We start from the raw sequence: 15,000 nt of genomic DNA, 5'->3' as shown, positions 1-15,000 counted from the left end.
CACTCATTGTGCAGGCCGTGTTCTTTCCTATTGTACAAAAATGATATCCAGAACCTGTGTGGGAGTGAAAGTGCACTTACTCTCTCTGTATGCTGTTGTTCTTGTCACTGACCTTGCTTTTGCTCAATAAACGTCTCCTTTCTTACTCTCTCCTCCTCTTGCTCTCTTTGTTTCCCTCCTTTTCTCACTTCCATGTGTCGGTGCTGCTCTAACTGCACTTATATATCTCATTATCTCAATAACACATTTGGAATTGAGTGGTGAAGCCTGTCCTCCAGACTAAGTAAGTTAATTTAATCTTGTTTAAAGTCAGTGTGTTGCCGGTAGTTTTGCTGTGGCTATCCTGCCTTAAGCTCTGGGACCTAGTTTCTGTTGAAAGCTATCTGTTTGAAGCTAATTGCTGTCAATCTCCAGTGGAAGGGCCTGAAACTATTCTGCAAGGTGTTTAACTCCTGCTCACCTTGGACTAGAACTAAATACATTTGGAATTGAGTGGTGAAACCTGTCTGGTCGTTAACTGATCGTTAGGTGGGAGGGGCTGCTACCCTGCTAGTCATCAGCAATTACAGAATCTGCACTTCTATCCTGACGGTCAAAGAGCGACAGCCTCTGCGACAACCTCCTGACACGAAGACGCCTGACACAAAGACAAACGAGTCAATCTGTGGAGTCCATCAAGCAACCCTCTATCTCTATACCAGCAAATATCACAATGTGCTTTCTCCCCATTCCTGTTATTTCATCCCTCCGGGGGACACATCAACGCTACACATCCCCTCGCAACCATTCCAATCTAATCTACCCATCATGCTCAACTGACCATGACCTCACTGTCGCGGGAAGAAAGCAGAGGCTATCTCAGCTTACGCCAGCTTCATGTCCCTCCACTTCCTTGTCCTCACAGAGACATAGATTACACCAGAAAACACAGCTACTCTGGCAGCCCTCTCTGATGCCTACTGGTCGAGGAGGAGGCGCAGGACTCATCTCACCTAAGTGGTCACATAATGTCCTTCCCCTGTAACACCTGTCCATATCCACCTTCAAATTCCATCCTGTTTCTGTTTTTTTCCAGTCAAACTTCACATTGTCGTTATCTGTCGTCTACCAGGTCAGCTTGCCCACCTCTTAGATGAAATGGATGTCCTTCTCAGCTTCTTCCCTGAGGGACGGCACACCGCTCACACTATTGGGTGACTCCAACATCCAGTCAGAGAAGCTTCACTCGTCTGGAGTACTTGACCTTCTCTCCTCCTTCGGCCTTACCCTGTCCCACTCGCCTCCGACTCATAAGGCGGGCAATCAGCTTGACCTTGCCTTCACCAGATCCTCCCATACCTCTAACCTTACTGTTACCCCTCTTCCAGTTTCTGATCATCATTTTGTGTCCTTCTTCCTTCCCCTCAAACCCACCCCCTCCCAGTCGGTCTCTACCCACACTGCGTCCTGCGTACCCTCTCCCTTACTGCTCTCTCTTCCTCTGTCTTATCCTCCCTTCCCTCTGTTGAATCCTTCTCCCTTCTATCCACTGATGCAGCCTCCTCCACCCGCCTGTCCACTCTTTCCTCACCCTTCGACTCTCTCTATCCACTGACCTCAAGGCCGATCCTCTCCACACGCTCCTTGGCTGTCTGTCTGAAACCCTGCAAGTTTGTAGAATAGGGCTCCGGGCAGCTAAAAGGAAATGGAGAAAAACTGTCCTCCCTGTTGACCTAAAACCTTATCTCTCTCTCCTCCTCAACTATACATCATCTGCATCAGCGGCTAAAGCTTTTTACTACCATTCCAAAATTCAATGCTCTGCCTCTGACCCAAGGAAACTGTTCTCCACATTTTCCTCACTCCTCAACCCACCTCCTCCCCATCCTCCCTGTCTGCGGATGACTTTGTCACCTACTTTGAAAAGAAGGTTGATGACATTAGCAGCTCTTCCTCTCTACCTCTCGCCAACACTGCTACCCCTCCTCCCAAACCCACTGCGCTACACTTGGTCTCTGGTTTATCAGATCTTTCCCCTTTCTCCGCTGATGATATTCTAAAACTGGTCATATCCAAGCGGTCAACCACCTGCCCCCTCAATCCTATCCCCTCCCCCTTTCTCCAATCCATCTCCAAAGACCTCCTTCTGTTCCTTACCACCATAGTCAATTCCTCTCTATCCACAGGATCTGTCCCAGCTGCCTTTAAGTCAGCCAGAGTCAAGCCTCTTCTCAAGAAACCAACTCTTGACCCATCTGCTGTCCATGACTACAGACCGGTATCCCTTCTCTCCTTCTTATCTAAATCCCTTGAACGTGCTGTCTCACTATCTCTTTCAGAGCAACCTCCTTCACCCTCAACAATCCGGCTTTAAGGCTGGGCACTTTACTGAGACTGATCTCCTTGCTGTCACGGAGGCCCTCCACTCTGCTCAAGCTTCCTCCCTCTCCTCTTTTCTCATTCTTCTGGACCTGTCTGCTGCATTCAACACAGGAAACCACCCGATCCTTCTCTCCACCCTCTCAGAACTGGGCATCTCTGGCTCTGCACTCTCCTGGTTTGCATCCTACCTGGCCTGGAGAGGATCGCTGTCCTCTCCACGAGCCCTCACCACTGGGGTCCCTCAGGGCCCTGTCCTAGGGCCCTTACTGTTCTCCCTCTATACCAAATCTTGGCTCGGTAATTTCCTCACATGGTTTCTCCTCTTACTGCTACGCAGATGACACTCAACTCTTTCTCCCTTTCCCCCCCTCTGACTCACAGGTGGCAACACATGTCTCTGTGTGTCTTACAGACATTTCCGCATGGATGTCAGCGATGATGTCAGCGACGATGGTGATGTCACCCCCTCAAGCTCAACCTTAACAAGACTGAGCTGTAGCTCATCTACAATGCTGCCGCCCATCTGGTGTTCAATTTCTCCAAGTTCTCCCATGTCACCCCCCCTCCTTCGCACCCTTCACTGGCTCCCGGTAGCAGCTCGCATCAGATTCAAGACCCTGGTGCTCGCCTACCGGGCGGCAAAGGGAACAGCCCCTCCCTACTTGCACAATATTAATAAATTCATTAAAAAAAAAAAAAAGTAAAAAAAGTAATTCTAGCATTGTGACTGCCAATAGCCCCTGGTCCTAGCATAGATTACTTTTTCTTTATGATGACTAATGCATAGATGATTCACTTACTTAGACAAATGAATTTGTTGTAAGTCGCTTTGGGTAAAGGCGTCTGGAAAATGCCTTTGTTTGATTTCTACGGTCTGTCAATATCATTGTGCAAATCTGAGGGCAAACTTCCACACTGAGTGGGCGGTACAGTTAGGCTTCCCTTTTCTGTTTTAACACCAGGGCCACGCCTTCCTCCCATTTCCTGTCCCACAGCTGGACAACGTAAACACCTCGCCACTTCTGGCCCAGAGAGATAGGGCTGTAAAATACCTGTGGAAGAGGCTGTCCAATCTCCCAGAGCCACAGAACAGCCCGGGCCTGTCTGGCCCCCATACCAAGCTGATTTATCACTACACTTTATGACCCTACCACTCCCACACCACCCTCTCTCTCTCTCTCTCTCTCTCTGTCTTCATCTCCTTCTCTGTCTCTATTGTCTTCCTCCCTCTCTCCGTCTCTGCCTCCCCACTCCATCTCCTTTCTCTCTCCCTCTCCGTCTTTCTCTCTCTCTCTCTCTCTGTCTTCATCTCCTTCTCTGTCTCTATTGTCTTCCTCCCTCTCTCCATCTCTGCCTCCCCACTCCATCTCCTTTCTCTCTCCCTCTCCGTCTTTCTCTCTCTCTCTCTCTGTCTTCATCTCCTTCTCTGTCTCTATTGTCTTCCTACCTCTCTCCGTCTCTGCCTCCCCACTCCATCTCCTTTCTCTCTCTCTCCCTCTCCGTCTTTCTCTCTCTCTCTCTCTCTCTCTCTCTCTCTCTCAGTAAGTATTAGCAGAAGTGGGCAGCTCTGGATTGGTCAGTTCTCCCAGACAACTACTGTTTAGATGAGAACATCATAAGACTAAGCTGTAGACGGAAACACTGTAGTTTGAAAATAGAAAGACGGTCCACAGAGTTTTACACATCAGCATAATAAATAATACATATACAGCTGCATTACAGCTAAAAATACAGCTGGAGACAAAAATGGGTCTTGAGAAAATCTTTCTCTCAGAGAGAGCTTGGAAGTTGTTTGTGGAAGCCTGGGGGAGCGGGTACTAACATACCTGTGTGTGTGTGTGTGTGTGTGGGTAGTTATTTTTTAAATTACAAACTCGCCCTTGGGATGACAGCCCTAACGAGGACAGTTAATTAACACATTCTGTTAAAGTGCAGCTGAGAAACAAAATAGAGCAGAAAGAGACGAAGAAGAAGAGGATGCAAAGGAAAGAGAATGACGTTTACATTTACATTTACCTTTATCCAAAGCAACTTACAACAAATACATTTGTCTAAGTAAGTGAATCATCTATCCACCAGTCATCATAAGAAAAAGTAATCTATGCTAGGACCAGGGGCCATAGGCAGTCACAATGCTAGAAGAAGGAAGAATTACTTTTTTTATTTACTTTTTTTTTGTTATTTATTTACAGTAGAGAAATTGTACAGGCGGGTAGTGGGGATGAAGAGGTCTTTAGGAGGGACAGTTAAGATGTAGCCTGAAGAGATGGGCCTTCAATCTACGGCGGAAGATAGATAGTGACTCTGTAGTTTTGACAGCAGTGGGAAGGCAGGGGTTTGGGGGCTGACCATTGCTTGCAAGTAGCGAGGGGCTGTTCCCGTTGCCGCCCGGCGAAGGCAAAACTTGTGTTGTGACAAGTGTGTGACACATAGGGTCCTGAGAGGAAGACTCTCCTTGCCAACAGTATAGCTATGACACACACACACAGAGCACACACACACATATACTGCGCGCACACACACACGGTACAGACTGAGCCTCTTTGGATGTTGAATCTCATCTTCATAATACAGTAGCAGTCCTTGTTTCAGCCTCGAACAGTGAAATGAGATCTGACCACTTTTATGAATAACCACCTGCATATCTGCCGTCCCACCTCCAAATGTCCTCAGTTGTTTTCAGTTGGTTCACATCAGATGACATTCCAGCAGCCTGACCTGCAGTCCCCTCACACAGATCTCTGGGGTGTGACTATCTCTGAAACGCACTGCATCTGCAACGGCAACATAAAGTGATGCCAAGGTTACCTGTGCTGTCACTATGCTCTCTGTGGTTATTAATGAAGATGTTCTTCCCCCATATATCTGCCCAGAAATGTACCAGGAGAATTTAAAAGCTCCAGCTTGTAGCCATTAGACCCTGCTATTTGCCCTCATGTAGAAGCCATTATAGAACTGTAACTTTTGTCTGATCAAGCAGAAAGAACTCAGCAGTAAATCTTGTTCCATTGGATTCGAATGTGCTGAGAATTCTTAACAAGACGCTCCCGGTGGTCGTTTGATTCCCTCTTTGAATGCATTTGATGTAAATTGCTCCAGAAAACCTGTTTTAAGGCCTTTAAAATGTAGAAAGTCTAAGAAATACTTGTTTTATGTCTTACTTAAATGCCTTCCGAGAAATAATTTTCTCCAAGAGGTAAGACACATTCTCTCTTGTTATGTGGATTGATGCCAACCTGCTTTGTGTGTTTTCCCCCCATGCATTTTGGCTGGTGGTTGTGGTTATGTGCATGTGTCATGCCCATTTGCTTGCATTATGCATTATTTATTAGTGTGTAACATATGGAGTGGATGTTAAACTGTACCCTGTGGGACCCCATATTTCCATTGTGTCCCCATGGATTCACAATAAGCCTGTGAATCCAGAGATGTTTTTGATGATGCAACATCTAGCAATGTTGTGCAAAGTTGCGGATACAAATGGAATGTTCAGTGTATTTTTTGCTCCAAATGAAATGTTTTTTTTTTAGAATGTACATTCATTTTTCATCTTTGACGTTCCGTTTGTGTTTCTAATGTTCCATCATGTATCTGCAACCTTGTTTTGAGTTTTGTTTTGACTTCCCTCTAGAAGACTAAAAGTACACTTATGTAAAAGTTGAATGTGCCCTCATAATACCCTCATTCATATCTCTTTTTCTCTCTTTTTCTCTCCCGCTCACTCTCTCTCTTTCTCTCTCTCTCTCTCTCTCTCTCTCTCTCTCCTCCCTCCCCCTCTTTCTCCCCCAGTTGACCAGAGTATGTTTGAGAACTCTAACGCCCAGCAGCAGAGGCTCCAGACCTCCAGGCCAGGCCTGACTTCATCTCGTCGCTCCCTGGGCACGGTGAACACCAGCCTGGGTAGTGGCACCGCCGACCCCCACTCTACCACCACCACTGGAGGACAGCAGAGACTGAAGAATGCCCTGAACCTGGGCAAGGCAGTGGGGGCAAAGGTCAGTCCTGAACAGAACAAAATAATCCACTGATGCAGGACCAAAAAATGTGTTATCCCTCTAAGGGATTTTTTTGCAACAGTTGTATTTTGTGTTGTAGATAATCTAGCACAGCACCTCTGAAAAATGATACTAATTATATCATCATCATCATTATCAGGTGAACGACCTGCTGAGGAGGAAGGAGCCCACTCACCTGGGGGATATCGGGGTCACAGAGGTCAACAAGAATGTAGGAGCCGTGTGGAACTGCATGGAGGAACTCACACAGGGAACTACAGCTAACAGGTGAGGACACACACACACACACACACACACACACTCACAAACGTGACACACACACACACACACACACACACACACACTCACAAACGTGACACACACACACTCACACAGGGAACTACGGCTAACAGGTGAGGACATACACACACATGTGACACACACACACACACACACACACTCACAAAGGGAACTACCACTGCTAATAGGTGAGGAGACACACACACACACACACACACACAAACATCATCTGACCCAATCATTACACAGCTTTCACATACTGTACAGTGCACAGGAAATTCAGGCAAACATGAATTAAGTCTGAAGAGTAATATTTTAGTAGTAAGTCTACAGAGTGTTTGAGTTGTGGAGGAAGAGCCCTTCTATCTCTCTATGTAATCATTGGGTCAAAGGTATATGAATTATTCATCAGACACTTTCCAAAATGTGGACTCTTTAGATTCATTATGTAACGCGAAAGGATGGTTAGTTAGTCTGAATATTGCAATTGAATTAAACAGACTTCAATGTTTTAATGCCTCACTTCTCATAGAAAGAATGAATGAAATGAAATGAAGTGAAATTCTGTCTCTCTATAGCACGCACGCACACACACACACACACACACACGCCTTGGATGATTCTCTGTGTAAGCAGACAGAAGGAGCTGTACCTAGGCTCCACATCGGTATTGATCTGTCTGGTTCTTCAATAACACACAGTCACCACTGATAAAAGGTGATGGAAAATTCATATTTCATCAGCTTAACTTATCTCCTTCAGAGACTCGGGTTGGTTAGAACTATGATGTGTGTTGTGACAGACAGTGATGTGTGTGTGTGTGTGTGTGTGTGTGTGTGTGTGTGTGTGTGTGTGTGTGTGTGTGTGTGTGTCAGTCTGACTCGCATTCCTCACTTTGAGTCACTCCTTATCTCTACGGCAATGATAAGGTCATCACCATGGTAACGTGCGTTTATGAGGGACAGATTGAGAAATACACCATGGTTCATGTAAACAGACTTTCACACCATATGGGCAGGCAGGCATCTCCTGATAGAGAGGGAGGGAGGGAGAGGGGCGGGGGGGGGGGGGTGGGCGGGGGGTAGGCATCTCTTGATAGAGAGGGGTGGGGGGGGGCGGGCGGGGGGGGGGGGGGCATCTCATACACATGACTGGCTTCATATGTTCATTTTCACTCCTTATGTCTTTTTTCGCATCTCCCCCTGCTCTCTCTCTCTTCTCTCTCTCCCCCTGCTCTCTGTCCATTCTCTCTATCTCTCTCTGCTCTCTCTCCCTCTTCTCTCTCTCCCCCTGCTCTCTCTCTCTTCTCTCTCCCCCTGCTCTCTGTCCATTCTCTCTCTCTCTCTCTTCTCTCTCTCCCTCTTCTCTCTCTCCCCCTGCTCTCTCTCTTCTCTCTCTCCCCCTGCTCTCTGTCCATTCTCTCTCTCTCCCTCTTCTCTCTCTCTCTCTCTCTTCTCTCTCTCCCCCTGCTCTCTCTCTCTCTCTCTCTCTTCTTTCTCTCCCCCTGCTCTCTGTCCATTCTCTCTCTCTCCCTCTTCTCTTTCTCCCCCTGCTCTCTCTCTCTCTCTCTCTTCTTTCTCTCCCCCTGCTCTCTGTCCATTCTCTCTCTCTCTCTCTTCTCTCTCTCCCCCTGCTCTCTCTCTCTTCTTTCTCTCCCCCTGCTCTCTGTCCATTCTCTCTCTCTCTCTCTTCTCTCTCTCCCCCTGCTCTCTCTCTCTCTCTCCCCCTGCTCTCTCTCTCTCTTTTCTCTCTCCCCCTGCTCTCTCTCTCTCTCTCTTCTCTCTCCCCCTGCTCTCTCTCTCTCTTCTCTCTCTCCCACTGCTCTCTCTCTCCCTGCTCTCTCTCTTCTCTCTCTCCCACTGCTCTCTCTCTTCTCTCTCTCTCTCTCTCTCTCTCCCACTGCTCTCTCTCTCTCTCTCTCCCTGCTCTCTCTCTTCTCTCTCTTCCCCTGCTCTCTCTCTCTCTCTCTCCCTGCTCTCTCTCTTCTCTCTCTCCCTGCTCTCTCTCTCTTCTCTTTCTTCCCCTGATCTCTCTCTGTTCTCTCTCTTTCCCAACCAATGAGTATCATCTCCCTCTTAATCGTATTTGACAGTTTATCTCCCTCTCCTTGTCTCCATACTATAACGCACACACTTACTTACAGTGTACACACACACACACACACACACACACACACACGTTGATTATGGTAGTAACGAGCAGTCGCATTATCTATCTCTTTATACACACAGCACACACACTCCCATTAGTTGTAATAGTAACTAACAGTTTTCTCCTGTCTCCCTGTCCACAGTCACAACTCCCTGGACTCCTTCCCTCGGCTGGACCCCCCTCCCCCCACGGGTAAGAAGCGTCTCCCCCGCGCCCTGAAGACCACTCAGGACATGATGATCTCCTCCGACCCCGTGGTCAACTCCCCCGAGACCCCCGAGCCCTCCTTCCTCTCCTCCCCTGACAAAAGACCCCTCATCGGCAAGGAGGGACCCCCTATGCAAGGAGATGGGGAAGGAGGGAGAGGGGGATGTGGGAAAGAGGAGGAGGAGGAGATGGAGAGAGGCGAGCGCACTAAGATGGATGGAGTGGTTGTGGAGAGGATGGAGGAGAAGAGTGAGGGAGACCCGGACCAGTCCCAGCTCCAGCTCTCTGTCCCGGACCTCATCCACAAGGACCACCTGGACCCCAGATCCAAGCCCAATGAGTCCAGGCAGAAGCCCTCTGGAGCGGACACGCGGCTGGCCTCCACCCCCTGCTCCGGGAAAGCTCAGTACCGTATCAGCATCAGTGAGGAGGGGCTGATGGAGAATGGCACCCCCCACAGGCGAAGCTCGGGAGTGGACACAGAGGAGCCAGAACAGCACCCAGACCTGCTGTCCTTTGAGTAGTTCTGACCCTGACCCTGACCCTGACCCAGACCCCCTGGACCCCTAGCCTGACTCCTCTCCTTCCCCCACCAGCCTCTCTTTACCCTGGGTTGTGGGGCTGGGCAGGGGGGCCTGGAGTGAGGACCAGGTTCACTGGGAGATCAGGCCTTCGCCTGAGGGGGAGAGAGGACTAGTATGTGTGTGCAAGTGAAAGACAGAGAGAGAGGGGGATGAAAATAGAAGAGAATCTGAGAAGATAGAGGTTGAGGGAGGGTGAATGAGCAAGAGATGAGATGGAAAGAGAGAGAGAGAGAGAGAGAGAGAAAAAAGAGAAAGAAATTTATTTTATCATATCATGAAGGGACAGACCAAAGTGGTTTGGAAACCTTTCAGGAGAACTCAAACCTCCTGGGTCTGCCAAACATTGTTTTAATGTCATTTCTTAATCATGTTTTTATAGTGTTATTAACTGTAAATGCTGAAGGAATATTTATATCCAATGCATTTTAGCTGTCTAAAAAAAGAAATTATACATGAAATACCAGTACTATTAAGAGAGAATGTCGTCTTCCATGTTTTTTTTAATAACATTTCCTCTTTCTATGATGAACCTTTTACTTGCATGCAGGAAATATGAAAAACCAAAGTGAATACAATATACCCACTGCACAGTAATCTGATTCAACACCACAAGTGCTATCCCTGTTTCTAATGAGCTTTTTGATGTGTTCTTTGTGTCATCTAGAGTGAGTCTGTCGACACAAGAAAGCAGGGACGTGTGTTTGTCTGATTCAGGCGAAGAGACACACTCCACTCCTGTTGTTTCAGATGTTTTACATGACTTCAGACAGACAGGCTGATCAGTGAGGAGAGTGTCTGTGTAGTCATATTGAGTCAGTGAAACAGTTGATCCCTACGCTGAATAAACTAGTGCATCTGAGACATTTCCATCCCTCACAACACAGCAGATACACACACGCACGCATGCACGCACGCACACACACACACCTCTCTCACACACAGCCTTGCGGGACAGGGATTAGTGTAGTGTAGTGTAGTGTAGTGTAGCGTTACTCTGTGCTGTGGTCAGACCAGGTCAGGTCCAGGAGAATGAGGGGAATGTAGGGCCGGTCTCTCCCAGAGAAAGAAGCCTTTGTCAGGGGGCTGCTCCTCACTCCCACAGCCTCCTCCCTCCCTCCCTTCCATCACCCACTCACTCCCTCCTGAGATTAGGTTTAACAAACAGATAAAAACCAACCCAGAAAGAGAGAGAGAGAGAGAGAGAGAGAGAGAGAGACTAATATAATTCGTCCAAGACTTGCCACTGTATTAGCTGCTTATTCAGCTGTACCAATAACTAAGTAACGTTTGTATCAGCTCAAATCCAAACTGACCCCAGAACAGTGTGTCAGCATAACCTTGTCCAGGTAGGAGTGCTCAGGTATTGTGTGTATCCATGGTGATCATTGGAAAGGATACTTTGGGTCTGAGAACAGGAGGGAGAGAGAGAGAGGGAGGGAGAGGGAGAGAGAGAGAGAGAGAGGGAGAGAGAGAGGGAGAGGGAGAGAGAGAGAGAGGGAGAGGGAGAGGGAGAGAGAGAGAGAGAGGGAGAGAGAGAGAGAGAGAGAGAAAGAGAGGGAGAGAGAGAGAGAGAGAGGGAGAGGTGGAGTTTGTTTGTATTAAAAGATTGGAGAGATAGGGAGGGAGGGAGGGAGAGAGAGAGAGTTTGTATGAAAGGAGTGGAGTGGAGAGCGAGAGGGGGAGAGTGAGTGTGTGTGTGTGTGTGTGTGTGAGAGGACTGTGAGAGGAGTGTGAATGAGTATTAGATGTGGACGGGGCATCTGTGGAATGCAGAACCCAGACACTGATTCAGTCTCAGTCTTTTAGAACAGGGCGAGGCAGAATAATGCAGAAGTACCGCACTTTCCATAAGAACCCCCAAGTGATTCCCTCAATCAAAAATATACCTGTGGAATCAGATCAGATGAAACCCAATGCTTCTCCTAACACACAGAAGACCGCAGTGGGACCTGGAGGACATTCTGGCCTCCATTCTTTCTGAGTCTTAGTTTACGGTAACTGGGGAGTCAGAGAGGAGAGGAGATGAAAGGAGAGAGCGTCCTTCAGCACAGTCCACTGACCCATGACTCTGACTCACATGACTCCAGAACTGGAGAATGGCTACCTTTGTCCTGTCCAGGACTCCACTCACCTCCTTCAGTAGGGACGGAACGGATCACAATGAGAGAGAGAGAGAGAGAGAGAGAGAGAGAGAGAGAGAGAGAGAGAGAGCGATGCAGGTGATAGATAGCGCGAACATTGGAACGTATTTTCATTAAGATTATTCGAGTATTGTCTTGTATTAACCCTTTGTTTGTTTGTTTTAATGGTGGGTCAGACTCAGGACTTAGTCAGGGCCCACTGGTGGGTCAAGTCTAAAGACTGAGTTGTGGTCAAAAACAAGGGTTTTGTCACCAGAACATTTGAAAGACTACAGGTATAGCATGTCACAATGCAAAAAGCCTGTGGAACCTCTGTATGAAAACGCTCTGAGTGATTGATGATTGGTTAGTGAGGTAGTTTGATTCATAAGGCAACATAACCCTGATGGTATGTAACTAAAGCAATAATTAACAGTAATCAATCGTCATCAGTACTCTAGACTGACATTGTTATATTAAATTATCATTTCTACTCAAGACACAACACTTGAGGTTAAGACAGACAGTGGTTAAGAAGCTATATTGTAGAGCCTCCTAGGGTTAGGGTTAGGCTAACCCTAACCCTAACCCATCCTAGCTTATGTGTATGAATTGTATGCCACTGAAGTTATACTGGATGATAAGATGTGAAGGAAAATATTGTACATTTTTGGAGATATTTTATTACACCCTTTTAAAACTTCTGTGTGTATATGACATTGTCTCTCATGAAAGTAAGATATATGATCTATTTAGCTGGTTGTGAAGTCATTTGATTTGAATTTAATGACACATTATATTTCTTACCATTGATTTATGTGTTACTTTAATTATTTTTTGTTTAACTTTGTATTATAAAAGCTGGTCGATAGAATTTCAACACTTTGCAGATGAATGAAGGAAACAGATTGTGCGTGTGTGTGTGTGTGTGTGTGTGTGTGTGCGCCCGCGTCTATGAGTGTGCTTGTGTGAGTGGACACTGGCTTCGTTGCAGAGACAGAGGCCTACAGTATCGTACATAAAGTCTTTATAAAGAAAATATGGACAGTTTTATATCTACACATTTTTTACTGTAACAATTTTACTATTCATTATTTGAAATATAGATGGGTTGCTCTCAATGTTATGAAAAGACAGTAATGAAATGTGAGAAATATGATTTTAATGGTTGTCTGTGATTCATTTTGATTTTAATTACTAACTCTCGCTACTGGAAAATGTCAATTTGAAAAATTAAATGTTAAGTCATTCAGACTCCTTGTGCCTGTGATTTGGTTCTGTTATGTTCTTTTTGAGCAGAAGCCTTGCTGTCTATTTTGGGCATATCCTGTGTTTCATTATTTCATTCCCTCACACGTAACCATGGCAACGCGTGAACACACTGGAAAAACACCAGCAGGATATCCTGTTTAGCTGAATTTCAGATCTTGGAAAGTTTTGAAACAACAGTTCAATGTTTATTGGTTTTCCATTGCGATCACTCACGTGTATGGATCCCCTCCATACCTCCAAGTGCAATATTTGGCGAATACCTGCTGGTGATATATAATGTCCTGATTGATTGTCGTATGTTTGCAAGTCTTCCATCTCAGTCTTCGGCAGGGGAGGCTGGCGGAGGGAGAAGCGGGGAGGACGGGCTTGTTGTAATGCATGGAACGGAATGAGGAACGGGGTCAAACAAGCCTGTCCTCCCCATGACTCCGTCCACCAGCCTCCACTGGCTTCAGATGTACTGAGCAACACACAAAACATTTGTTGTGCCCAGATACTGTGAAGTGTCGCTTCATCTCTGGTATGCTCTGCTCTGCTATTCTGTACTGTACACTCTGGCATGTGTTTTCTGTATGCCTTCTGTGTGGAGAAATCACCATAATCACCCCATGCTGTCATGGCCCAGGCCTGAATGTAATATATCCTCCTCGCCCTGCTCTTTTAGCTTACTGGAGAACCACTAAACACATTTAGTTTATATATCACACCTTAGAATGGATCCCTACTGTCTGAACTCTTTGGATCTCAGTGCACACTTCTGTCCTACTGTAGATTCACTGAAGTGAATGACCTTTTTTTTTTTTTTCCTGCTAGTTCCAATGCTTTACGCGTGGACGTGTTTTGGGTCCCGGTGGTGGATCCCAAATCGCCTCCCCGGCGTATCTCGCTGTCAGAATGTTCACGTCGGCTGGAATGTTGATGCGGTGAGAGACGCGCTTTGTTTGGGATGATGTTGACGTTCCGTCGTCCTCCCCCGACGTGTCGTGTCCCGACGGGACCGCTGGATGAGGTGACGACGAACGTCGCGATGTAAATGAGATGGAGCGATTTTATTTACTGTCACGGATCAAGTCTGTAAACAAGCAATCAGTTCGGGGCACACAGCCTCGTAATTAATAATTCAAACACATTTATTCATTTCTCTTTTTTTTTCTTTTCTTTCTGCAAGGAAATCTAGCTCCCATGCATAATAAAATACTTGTGTAAACGCCTCAAACCTCGGCTTTCGCTTGTCTGTGTTCGTTCTCAGCCTACATCATGAGAAGAGACGCCAGCCAGTGGATACATTTTAATAGGCATGGATGTCGTGTCGTAATGCGTCTTTGTTTACACAACGTCTGCTAGCTCGCGTACGCCTGCAGGTGTTGTGCGATTTATTGTGAAAGCTGGAAATATCTACTAGTTTGCTTTAACAGAAACCAAACTGATTTTGTTATGTTTAAACTCTACGGTTTATGCTCCTGCGTGAATAATATAGGGCGGGTTTGGCGAGACGTTTGTTTGTCAACCCTCGTTCGAGCTCAGTCACCGACACAGACTGTACACACTCACTCAAACAGACATGCACGAGCACGCACGCACACACACACACAGTCACGCACACACACACACACACAGTCACAGTCGCACACACACAGACATATGCATTGCGCACACACACATTATGGGTCTCCCTCTTGCATGTGTGTAGCCCAGTAGACTCCTCTTAGCCCTGAGATGAGCTAAGTGGTGTCTGTCTGGAAGGCTAGCCTCCTGAGAGGACTGCTACGGTAAGAATGGAAGGTCAAGAAGCATCAGTGTTTCAGACACTGATATCCTGAAGGCCTATTTTCAAAGGAAGTTGGAGGGAAGTCATTGTAAAATACCGCACTGTAAAATACCACCACTTCATGCAGTGGTGTTTCAGGTGGGAATTCACTTCTGTGTTCAAATAAGCACAGAATAGACATTTGAAAACCACCTTGTGCCGTGACGATGCTTGTTTTTAATCAACAAAACAACAATTAGAGG

The 15,000-nt window shown here is 46.7% G+C and overlaps 1 protein-coding gene across 2 annotated transcripts in view; it reads left to right on the top strand.

Moving 5' to 3' along the window:
• Positions 1-11,030, top strand: part of LOC310806187 (carboxyl-terminal PDZ ligand of neuronal nitric oxide synthase protein-like) — a 118,677-nt gene extending 107,647 nt beyond the window's left edge. For both annotated transcript variants that reach the window (XM_083672207.1, XM_083672206.1), the window contains exons 11-13: positions 6,151-6,356; positions 6,517-6,644; positions 8,950-11,030. In XM_083672207.1, coding sequence (XP_083528333.1) covers positions 6,151-6,356; positions 6,517-6,644; positions 8,950-9,538 — 923 coding nt within the window. In that variant the 3' untranslated portion in view covers positions 9,539-11,030. The remainder of the gene's footprint in view (positions 1-6,150; positions 6,357-6,516; positions 6,645-8,949) is intronic.
• The last annotated feature ends 3,970 nt before the right edge of the window (positions 11,031-15,000 follow it).

The sequence above is a fragment of the Argentina silus genome (assembly GCF_951799395.1).
Source record: "Argentina silus genome assembly, chromosome: 6".
In the NCBI taxonomy this organism is placed as follows: Eukaryota; Metazoa; Chordata; class Actinopteri; order Argentiniformes; family Argentinidae; genus Argentina; species Argentina silus.
Note: the sequence above shows the minus strand (reverse complement) of the source record. Positions and strands in the feature narration are given on the sequence as shown.